This window comes from Podarcis filfolensis, assembly GCF_964270895.1.
Source record: "Podarcis filfolensis genome assembly, chromosome: 5".
NCBI classification, from domain to species: Eukaryota; Metazoa; Chordata; class Lepidosauria; order Squamata; family Lacertidae; genus Podarcis; species Podarcis filfolensis.
In genome coordinates, this window is record NC_139608.1 from 62052411 (window position 1) to 62064477 (window position 12067).

At 40.0% G+C, this 12067-nt stretch overlaps 1 protein-coding gene across 16 annotated transcripts in view; it reads right to left on the minus strand.

Annotated features, from left to right (window-relative positions):
* The window catches only part of CPEB3 (cytoplasmic polyadenylation element binding protein 3), a 73936-nt gene that overhangs the window by 58296 nt on the left and 3573 nt on the right, over positions 1 to 12067 (minus strand). For 5 of the 16 annotated variants that reach the window (XM_083616164.1, XM_083616161.1, XM_083616172.1 and 2 more), the window contains exon 2: positions 7214 to 8106. Coding sequence is in view for 12 of the 16 variants with exons in the window: in XM_083616161.1 (XP_083472287.1) it covers positions 7214 to 8095 (882 nt within the window). In the remaining 4 variants the exon portion in view is untranslated. Of the gene's footprint in view, positions 1 to 7213; positions 8107 to 8339; positions 8503 to 10215; positions 10350 to 12067 lie in introns of those variants that run through there. The other 11 variants (XM_083616173.1, XM_083616162.1, XM_083616160.1 and 8 more) reach the window with 7 other exon arrangements.

A 12067-nucleotide genomic window follows, 5' to 3' on the forward strand; every position in this document is an offset into this window, starting at 1 on the left:
GTAACAAGTAACAATAATATAATTATCACATTTATTTTTATTAATAATTTTTGTTAACTATTCCTAGGTCACCTTTCAGGAAAAAAGCCCCCCAAGGCAGTTTACATTAAAATATACAGCTCTCATAAAATACAATGATTTCAGCAGTTAAAACCAACTCAGAGTCCAGCCCTATAGCTGATACAACTAATTAAACCATTAGTAAAAACAGAATTTTAAACCAACAGCAATAAATCAGAAAAGCAGCCCAAGATCTCAGATTGTTTTTCCCCAAAACAAAAGCAAATTGGAATAAATAGGTTTTCAAGGACTGTTTAAAAGCCAAAATGATAGACCTGGCTGTACATTTTGATTCCTCTCATCTAGGAGCTCAGGGCAACACACGTGATGTTCTCACTTTATTACCTGTGGGGTAGGTTAGGTTAAGAGACAATGACTGCCGAAGCTCAGCTAGTAAGCTTTGCAGCTGAGCAGCAATTTGAATCTGGATCTAAGTCCACTGTTCCACACTATACTGAATTTATTCACCTTAAAACAACTGATAGCTCTCTTATTACTTTCAAACACTAGCCAGGTTTTTTTTAAAAAAGGTTAGAATATATTACACGCACAGTGTGAAAGCAAAATAGTTTTAGTGCCAGGACATGTGTAGAGTTCCTGCTGAACCAAGCTGCTCAGTAGCAAATGGTAGCCAAGATATTGTGTTTGCTTGCTCTCTTTTTTGTTTGATAAGCAAGGTATTTTTAGAGCAACATATGGCATAATACTAACATCGTCTAGGATAGAGCTGCACAGCATTAATTCCTCAAAGTACATAAATCATAATACAAAATATTTTTAAATTCTTAAATATACACTCTTAGCACTAAGAGTCTGTAGTCAACATTACTGAAATTTAGTTCCAGCTCACATCTGTTGTGCCATACTCTGTTGTGTATACTCAGGATTTCAGAACTATTCCCCTATGGACCTAATCCAAGAGGCATGATGGGCATTCAAAAGTTTAGAAACTTACTGCATATTTTTCAAAGATATATGCAGAAGTAATGAAAATGACACTAAAGTAGCCACACATATTTTAAATGATCTCCAACTATAAGATTAATCTAAAAAATCTAAGGCTCTGGATATCCTGGCAATAACTCAAGAGCAGAAGCACTACAAGAAATGTTGCCCTCTAATACATAATATTTGAGCCAAATGGGATACTTAATTATGTCAATACTGCAACATCTAAATAAGGTAATAATCGGGAACAGCAGCTTGACTTTCATTTAGAGAAGCAGTCAGCTACTACAAACAAATTATTTGGGAAAGGTAGAGAAACGAGGTTCCTTCTCAGTGCTTGCAGCTGACACTATCAAATAATATTTTGTATATTCTGAAGCACCAATTCTAAATAGGACATCATACAAAAAAGGCAGGATTCAAAACCTTTTTCCAGCAAGGACCCCTTATTTGCCTTTCATCTGTGTGCCTTGAAGACTGAAATCTGCCACATGCAGATTGTGGGATTCTCATAAAAAGATAACAAATTCTGAATATGACTGAATAACCACAATTTTTCTTTTTTTTTTTTTTTTTTTTTTTAAATAATATTTATTGAAGTTTCCAAAATACAGAAAGAGAAGAAAAGAAATTATGAAGATACATTCAGAACCTTATTTTCAAACATCCACTTTCTGGGACTCCCCCCTTCCCCCACCCCTACCGCATTCCCCTTTCATATTGTTGTTTCCACAAGTTCTGTTTCTGATTTAAAGCACAATTTATATACCCCATTGTTCAAATTTAAATTTATACAAACCTTATGCAACACCCTTGATAAAAAAAAAGCAAAAGATCTCTCCCCATAGCCCGCCCCCTTTTCTTTCCACAATGTCCCCCTTTTTTCCCATTAAAGTAAAAGCACACAGAATAAAAGTATAAAAAAATAAGAAATATATTAGAAAAAAGAAAACCAATTCAGAAAATAGTTGCAAGCCTTTGGATTCTAATTCTCCCTCCCCTTCCCCGGTTTAATTTCCCTTATCCTCCAATCTATGTTTCCAGCCTGGAAGTCTTAAGTCCATCAATCCCATTTTTCCCCCAACTCCTTGCAGAATTATTTCCCATTTTTAGGATTACTTTTTAAAAATTAATTCCTAAATCTTTAAAAATGTCAAATTATAAAATTCCCCCCATTGTTCTTTCAAGGTTATAGTCCAGCTTCCTCTTGTTCCGCTGCTAAAACTTTCTTATTCAGAAGTTTAGTAACTCTACATGGGTTGTTGTTATTCAGGAACAAAAACTTGCGTTCAGTCCCTTCCTTCTTCAGTAAAGTATTCTGTTGTCTCCTTTTAGTCTAAACACCCTGTAGACGAGATTCAGTTTCAGTTTTGCAGCTTTCCCAGGAGATAACCAGTTCTGTGAAATTCCGAAGTGTTGTATTTTTCCCGGCTTACGCCCATCTTTGTAATGTCCCGAAGCTCCTCTAGGGGGGTTGTTGTAACTTTGTTTCCAAAAATCCGATTGTTCTCCGTATTTTCGCCATTTTGTATTCAAGTCTTAACAAATTATATCAAGTTGTAACAAATTTGACCAGCAAGGTCCTTGTAATAAAATCCTCTTTAAAATTCCGACTTTGACAGCTACTTTGACAGCTGTCAAAATCACCGGCTCTTTTCACCAGGCTCACTCCTCAATCGCCCCGGTTCCCAGGGAGGGGGGTGCATTTTCCTTCTCCTTCAATTCTTCCTCCAGCACAATTCTTGTACTTTCCCATCATGGAATTCTTGATTTTAGCAAAGATACCGTTCTTTTTGGGCCTTGGCTTCCCAATCCTTGTTTTAAAATGTCTACAATAGGGAGGGGGACTGACTTCCTTTTTAGATCCCCCCCGCTCGTCTCAAATCCAAAAAATTTTTCTTCTTTTAAACCCGATTTCCAATTTACTCACGGGTTGTTGTTAAAAGTCCAAATTCTCAATGGAAGAAGTCAGCGCTCTCCGCCGGATGGCATGCGGCTTCGCTCGGCAGGGATGGCAGAGGACTCAAAGCACCACGCTTCTCCCCGGCACCCGATCCGTAGCCTTTAAAAAGGCTCCTTCACGAGTCGGGAGGGCGCTAGCGGTGCTAGCCGAGTCTCCAAGTCCACGGCCCCCGTGGCCGTGGTTTCTAAGGGTCCCCGCATCGCCGGTGCGGTAAAACCCAGCCCCTGCCGAGCCGGCTCCCTCCGGAGCTCGGAGGGAGTCCGCCATTCGGCGATGGCGCCAACCCGGAAGTCGAATAACCACAATTTTTCAGTACATCACCCCACATTCTTTAAATTCTTCTTGAGACCATTTGCAAAGCATGTATTGATGGTGACGAAAAACAAAGTCTTCCTTTAAGATCATCACCCTCACCTAGGTATTAACAAGCATCTTTATGTTTTCATAGTTCATACAGGGTAAGTTAAATGTAATATTTAAATTTAGGCAGCTAAAGAGTTTTTGCAATGTATATGTAAATTTAGAACTGCCACCTTATCTAGTCGCAACATCATTTAAAGTAAACATGCCAAGTTAAAGCTACAAAATGAAAACATTTCAAACAACACCAAATAGCAAAAGGCGTGACAAATTTGCCCAATTGTTTTTTATGGGAAAATACTTGGCAACATATGTTTAAAATAATAATCGTGCCATTTGGTGTTCTTAGTATTTAGTAAAGCTCCCAGGTGTATGGATGGCATAGTCATACTATAAACTTAAATTAGCTTTATTCTGAGTTAGTTTATATGCTGCTCTTTAAAAAAAGCCTTCACAACATGGCTTACAATAACTTGATACAAATATGGCTCAAAACAACCATAATGATGAAAGCTATTTAATTAGAATTGCAAAAACAAAGCAGCAGTATTTCAAAATAAAACCCAGCACAGGCCTTGAAATGAATTGGCAGGCAGTATTATATAGTACAGTACAGGTGTTATGTGTTCCAAATGCCTGATCCTGTCAAGCAACTGGGCAGCTGTGTTTCGTAAAGTTGAAATTTCTGAACCATTTTCAAAAGCAACCCCAAACAAGTCTGACTTATAATAGCCCAGTCTGAACGCAGTGGAACTATCAATGCATACTCCCCAATAAATCTGGAACTGTCATTTTATGACAATGCTAAGAATTCTGTTGGAAATTAAGCCACACCGCCTCCAACTTCCAGAAGCACAAACTATGAAACAAGTTAAGTCCGTACTATTAACATACCTACTAAATGAACCATGGAATGAGTACTAGGCTCCCCCCTCAGAGAATATTCTCATGTCATAAATCCATCCCTCATCAACGTAAGCCATTTCTTGGTTGAAAAATCACATTTCTTTTTACAAAAAAAATAATAAATTCTTATGTTGGCTTTTACTTTAATAGGATATTTAAAGAAAAGGAAGGTTTTGATCATATTTTAGAACCAATACGTTAAATTAATATTGCCTGTACAATGTATCTATTTTGAGTCAAAATCAAATGTGCTTTATAAATTAGTTTTATTTTCTTTTACTCTTGACATAAACACAAGATATGTCAATGTTTAGAATGTGAGTACTGCAAACATTGGGCAACATCTAATGGATGGACTTCCTTCTTATCTACTTTCTCCCCAAATCTGATCTGGAGGACTCCTGGAGAATGGGGGGCGGGGGGAGTAACAAGTAAGAAGAAAGGAAGGGGAAATACTGTTGCACCAGTGGAAGTCCATTCCATGGCAGCCACAACTGGATGTCACTCATTATTTAGGAGGAAAATGCTATATGTTAGCTTGTCTTCACTGTTTTAATGGAAAAGTGACTTGTCATGCATGTCAGTCTAACACCTATATTTCAGAAAGTCAATGTAGTAACCTATATAGCAATATATAGGTTACCATATTTGTCATTAGGCACCACAGAAGCATCTAATTATACTTTACACTTCCTTCATGGAATGCAATAATAGACTACAATTAGCAGACATAAATGTCTCAAGAGAAGTCTGTCTGTCCACCTCTTTGATTTTTAAGATATCAACTGGCAAGAAGCCTGCAGCTCCTTTCACACAGAAGAACCAGTAGGAACTAAGCAACTCTCCCTTTAACAGAATTAAGCCACACAATGAATTCTGAAACCAGTCCTCTTATTTGAATGGAAGGAGGCAAGCAGCATTGCATGCTCAAGAGCAGGAGGTGTGCAGCACAGTATGGGGCCAAACAAACGGTAAAAAATATATACAGGATGGTATTGGGTTGAAATAGACCCCAACTTTTTATTGATTACAGATGTAAATAGACATAGGCAAAGGCATTGGGTGTGAATCCAGAATTAATCAACCTGCCTACTGGTTGATCAATGGGATGGGTCATCCCTGGGATGAGAGTCACCCCTTGACATATATCAAGTTGGACGACCCACCAGGGCCACCACTCAGAAAGGTGCTATGGCCTATTGGCCCCGCGTGTAGGCTCCTGGAAAGAAACACCCCATCCCATACCCTTTTAGGGGGTACACAATAGGCTAAAGATTCAACCCAGTGCCATCTGCAAAAAGTTGTGACACTTGCTATGAGGTGGACCGGCCAATTTGTCTACAAGAAAAATTAATTCATGGCTCTGAGAACAGTAACTAAGTGTTCCATAGCAAGGTCTTCACACTGGCTTGCCTGATCACATTTGAGCATGTCCACACATACACAGGGTGAGAAGGTGGGAAACCCCCAGAAGAACTGGGGCCCCAGGTACAGCCACAATTTATAGGATATCAGCAGGTTAAAGATAGGCTGCTGACACAACCTAGCACTCTCTGATTGGCCCATTGGAAAGGACTCTTCGTGCCAAACCATGCAGCCAGAAGGGGAGGCTCTGGCATCCCCCAATGGCCATGCAGGAAAGATGGCCCAGAACCTCGCCACTGCCATGCAGCAAAGCGCTGCTTCCTCAAAGCTCTAGGTAAGCAGGTATTCTTAAAAGATTTTATTCTGCACTACTGAATATACTGGATTTTAAAATCAATCCCAACAGTAACTGTTTATTGTAATTTATTGCCTGAATTGGAAAATGTAACTTTAAAAGAGTGTTCCTTTGAAACCAGAAAACAAAGTGATTTCACTGCCCTTTAAGAGTCCAATTTATGCATTTAGAGGCAACAACTTGGGGCAACCAACATAAAACAAAAAAGCTTCTATCTTCATAATCTGATACAGGATACAAGGTAAAGTGCATGTGCCAATTATTCAGTTGAGGCGGCATTTAACACCAAGACAAGTTCCATTCTACATTAAAATTTCAGAGCTTCTATTTTCCCCAGTTTCAGTTGTTGCAATTGATCCGCCCTGACATCTTAGATAACAAAACCAATGAAGGACACTGCTGCTTTAAATATTTCAGGGCTTATGTAGCTAGTAAATAGGCTCCATTGCAATATGGTTGTGAAGGTCATGTCCTATTGTATCTTTCCTCTGATAAGGCATAAAACTGAAGTTTAAGAAATTCATTCACACAAATACGTTCCCTGTATTTCTTAATCTTGCATGTTGCCATTAGAAATTTCCTTATTGAAAGCAAATGATACTCAAGTCAACACACATCCAAAACTCCTTCAAACCCACACCCTAAACACATTATCATGATTACACTTCAGCAATTTCAGCATTTTATTTGCATTCATCTGCCTGATTTTGCAAACCCAATCCTGCTGAACCTCATTTCTCAGGACTAATAAAGTAAAGCCCTTTAAAGCAGAAAGGGTTTGGCCCTTTAATATGCAGAAGGTAATTAACGAGATTCCTAAACTGTTCTCAGTTTTAGTCAGCCATTTAATTTCAAATTTGAAGCCAACTACATTAATGGATCCATTAATGTTCCTATATTTCAGATTTAAAAAAAATAAATAATACTGTACCAATTAAAATACTGGAACATGATACATCCTAGGAAGAAGGGTGGGAAGAAAAGGAGCACCAAGAAGCAAATATTTCTGATCCTTAAAGTCAAAATTAAAGGGAAACAAAGAATATTGAATCGCAACCGGACTATAATTTTTACTTGAGATTTTTAACATATGTGAGTGCCCTCAGCTACTATATAGCTTGAATTATTTCAGTGAAAATAGCTAAGGAAATCAGGCATGTGCTAGAATGACAAAAGCGGTGTTTGATGTAAAATAGAAATATTATGAGACAAATACTGAAATATCACTTCCCCTTTACTCAAATAAAAGACATTACCTGAAAAGGCAACAGATTGTTACCATTGTCAGTCCTGAAGGCGTTGTCTTCCATCCAGGATTTTGGGGTTAGGGGAGCAGCCCGTGGAAACTTTGGTGGGGCAATGACATTGCTAGAGAAGGGCTTCTTAAGAGGCGAAATGGGATTAAGTGGGGATGGCACTCCAACTCCCACTCCTACACCAACACCCACACCTACTGCCCTTCGAGGGTCCCTGCCAGCTTGCAGCCCGCCCCAAGGATTGGAAGGTGTACTCCAGGCGGCATTTTGGTGGTTATTCCAGCTGGAAGGAGAAGAGGTGGAAGCTGAGGAGGAGGAAGGTTTGCTGGTCATGATGGGCTGATGGCTATAAGCAGCATTTCTCTGGGCAAAAGATGCCTGATTGGGGCTGACTGGCGATCTCCTTTGCTGCTGCTGGGCTTGCTGCTGCTGCTGTTGGTGGTGCTGAGTCTGAGCTAGGCCAATCTGGGGGGAGAAAGTGCCACCAAAAACTGGATTTACATGGTGAGGGAAATTCTGGAAAAGCATTGTCCCATTGACAGGGGTAATCCCTTGAAAAAAGCTATCATCCACTGCATTTGTGGTCCCAGTAGACCAGGTGCTTCCGAAGGAGGGAGACAAGGAGGTGCCGGCTGTAGGTTCCTGCTGAGGCTGGTGGAAACTTAAGCCTGGCAAGATGGGGGACTCCATCTGCATCTTTTCCTTGCTATTTTGGGCAGGAGCTGCTGAGCCGATGCTAGTCACTGGGCTGCTGTCCTCCTGTTTGGGTGTCTCTGACGTGATGGGCGTAGAAGGGGCTTCTGCTGCGTTTGGATCTTGCTGCTGCTGCCGCTGCTGCTGGGGCTGGGCTTTGCTTTTGTCCATCAGTAAATCATCCTGCATGGTTTGCGCAGCTGAAACGAGAGGAAGAAGGAAAAAAATCCAGAAGACAGACTGTTAACATTCATATGGCTGCTTTAGCCTTCGCCTCTGCTGCTTGCAAGAATACCACTGCGAGCGTAACGCTGCCGCAAGTTGCAAGGCACGACTAATACGTAATCCCTACCCCCACCCCTTTAGGAGTAACAGTTTGAATCAGTGTAATCGCTCCACGTCGCTTCTAAAAATACATTTGAAGATGTTTCACCCTTTTTGATGTCTTGGTTCCCTTCAGTGTAAAGGAAAGGTATGCTTATAGGGCAGAGATATACAGCAATTTCGCCACGTCTCTTTCTCATACACCGGAACTCAGAGCTCTCGCCTTGCAATGAGAAACTGATTCTGGTTCCTGTTTTTCCGTGCACCCTCCTCCTTCCTTGTTATTTGCATACGTCAATAAATACTGCTGCGTCCTTCAGCAAGGTTAAAAAGACAGCAGCCTTTACTCTCCCCCACCCCCTTTCCTATGAATAGACTTTTTAAAGGAGCCGCATACCCATTTCGCTTAATCAACAAACCGGTTCAACCAAATAATTAAAAACAGTTCAGGATCCACGATTTTAAAGCCCTGAATAAACGAAAAGAACTAAGCCAAACAGTATTTTTTTTTAAGCTACTGAAGGGGTGGGAGGCATCTTACACGTAACTAGGGGATACAGTTTTGTTTGTTTTAATAGTCCTTTTGTCTCCCATGTTAAATATGGCATTTAATAATCCAAGAACTAAATTGCTTTGAGCAAAAAATACTGAAGCCTTCAATCCCGCATAAACTGGGGAAAGTATTCAGACGCGTTAACACTTCCTTGTAGGCATCCTCCTGCTGCAGATTTTTCCACGCACAGGCATAAACACTAATTAATTCATATTGCCAATATAAATCACCAGACAGTAATAATGACCATTTTGTCTTCTATCTATTGTTACTAAAGAGCATTCCCTACCTCTGCACCTATGAGAACGCTATCAGAGGAACAGCAAATAGTTAAATAGGCCAAACAAAAGACGGCCGTCTGGAAAAGACGCTGAACAAATTCATAAATTAAACAGGCTTCTTTTAACAATATACTTTTCTCAAATAATGTTACAACCTTCAAAATCGAATGTATCTCTCAACGCTATTTAACTGCATCAGCAAAATAACCAATACTTAAACAGGGGTTGCTTTGAGAAAGGTGTGAAGAAATATGAAGGTAGTAACTTCCTCTCTCATATCCACTAAATTCAAAACATTCCTGAATTTAAAATCCCTCTTCATAACAGGTAATCAAGTGAAAACAGCAACATTTTTAATGGGCATAGAAGAAATATATTCAAGCAGTATTTTTATTTTATTTTATTGCTGATCTGTGCACACAATCTAAAAATAATGCCTTGCAGGGAGTGCATAAAGAGAGTATTAAGCTAAATTCCTAATCCGAAAAGGAGCAAACTAGCGCATCTGTAGCACGCAGCTTTGCTGCTGCTGTAGGGGGTGCAGGGAAACCTTTAAAGCAGCACTGCAGCAAGCCATAATATAAAAGGCTTTGTGTAGTTTTCCATTAGCTGCGCTCCGATCAAAGTCACTACAACAGTAAAGGAAGAAAAATTAATACAATACATTTCATACAAAAAGGGACAATCAGATATATTGCTCTTCTCCTGTGTTTTAACGGCCAGTTTAGGAAATCATTTAAACAATAGCCAATAGTAACAGTAAAACTATTGCTTCCAATATAGCAGATAAGCTGTGCTACAACAATTTTAAGGTATTTTTTATCAACTTCATATTGAGACACTAGCTAGCATTATTTCCCCCATCGCTTCTTATACATAAGATTTCACTACAGATCTACCCCTCTGTCAAGGTCAATACCTAACCATTACGTGCACGCGGGCAAACTGAAGAGAGGCAAATTGGGTATTACTCGGGAAAAAATAGGCAGCTAAATACCTAGCACTGGGCTGGTATGCGGCGCCTCCTGTTTCCTCCACCCCCTTTCCCCCCGTGTATTTGTGCCCGTCTAAACTACTGTACATGAAAATCAAATACTCCCATAATACTTCGTTTGCATGCAGTAACCCGCTTAGCCGCCGATAACAGTTACCTTTTGAGTATTCTGTATTTAAAGATCAATAAAAGGAAGGGACAGTGTGTCTATTTCCTTCTTTCGGGTTTGGTATATGACAAATAGAAATTGCTCTGGCAAGAGCACTTTGACAACTGTAAGCAGAAGACGCATGTGCAACCGCGGAATTGTGGGGATTGAAGTCTTTCCTTCAACAGAGGCAAGCTGGGAGAAGAGTGCTCAAAGCACCGAGGCACGTTTGTAAAACTGAAAGAGCTTGCAGCTCTCTCATGGCTGAAAGCCTCTCGATCACTCATCAGGAGGCAAAACTGGTTTAACAGGTACCTTTGGAGCCAAGCATTTTATTAGGCACGGGTCACTCTGATTTTAATTTAGATATGGGTCAAGATGTTATTTTTAATTTTTTTAGAGAGAGATTTGAGCCGCATCTAAATTAAGATCCAACAGAGTAATAGTGATCCATAGTAAGCAACTGTAATACTAGCTAATTATTGGGTATTTTTCAATTTTAAAAGGCACAACACAAAAACAGCATATCCTAGTCAAATGCCTTGGATTCACATATAGCTTTTGGGCAGGGATAAATTTGGGTAACATATATTCCTGCAACAAAAGTGGCAGAAATGGAAATCCTTGTTTTTCAACACATCACATGCATCACAATTCCTTTACTGTGCTTTAGATACCTACTTCCCAACCCCACAGTCCCAAAGGTTGTCAGGTTAGTCTGATTAACCAAAGTACAGCATCATCATAAATCACTTTAATTATCTCTCTTCCTGTGTTATGAATAATAATAGAATGGCGTGACTTTAATAAGTCAAGTTAAATGTACAGAATTGCATGTTTTCCCAATTACCAACCAATGAGCATTTTACTTCACAGTAGTACCTTGGAAAGACATATACCAAAGATTACTATGCTTAAGTAGCATTATGTATATTGTACTGTTAATAAGAAACAGGGCTTTTAAACAAGTTTGGATTTGGCTATGTTAGATTTCAGCCACCAATTGTTTATTCAGATGTCAATTCCAGAAAGTACAATCGTGCCTTTCTCCCATATGAACTATCATCTTCCATCTGCCTCTGATCTGAGGAAGGCAGTGGAAAGCCTGAATTAGTGCCTGGAAACTGTGAGAAGCTGGATGCCAATGAACAAACTTAATTCAGATAAGATGAAATAACTGTTTGTAGGATCTAGGATTACAAATACAACCTGTCATGGATGCAGCTGCACTCTTTCTGAAAATTCAGAATCACAGCGAGAGGGTATTCCTTCATGCTGCTTCTGAATTATCAGATCATGCCAGTTGACTAGAAATGCCTTTTACCAAGTTTGGTTACTATACCACATGTCCCCTTTCCTGGAGAGGGCATGCCTAACCACGTCAGTCTTGCTTCATTTGTAAACCATTCTGTATTATATTATTTTGGAACTAAAATAATAATAGGGAGCCAGACTGTAACCTGAAAAACAGGTGTTTATTTTTATGTGTAGGGATCAAACAAGAAACATAGTAGCAGCTGCTTCTGCCCACTCCTCCCCTAGGTCCTTTAATCCACCCCTCTCCCCTGCCTGCAGGAGCAGTGGTGGCTGGTGCCCAACGTGACTGGTAGGGTGGAATGCAAGAAGACCAACAGTAGGAGGAACCAAAGTGAATGGCAGACTGAGGCACCCTTGACTGGTTGTAAGTAAGAAGATGGCTATATAGGGGTTGAGTAAGGGCAGACTTGGGTTGGTAAGGTAGTGCCCCAATTGCCCTAATGGGTCAGCCTCCACTATGCAGAAGTGAACAGAAATCAGCCTTTGTCTCCATCCCCGCCCCAAGATGGGGTTGTCTCCAAGGCAAGCTTAAGCCAAGACCCTA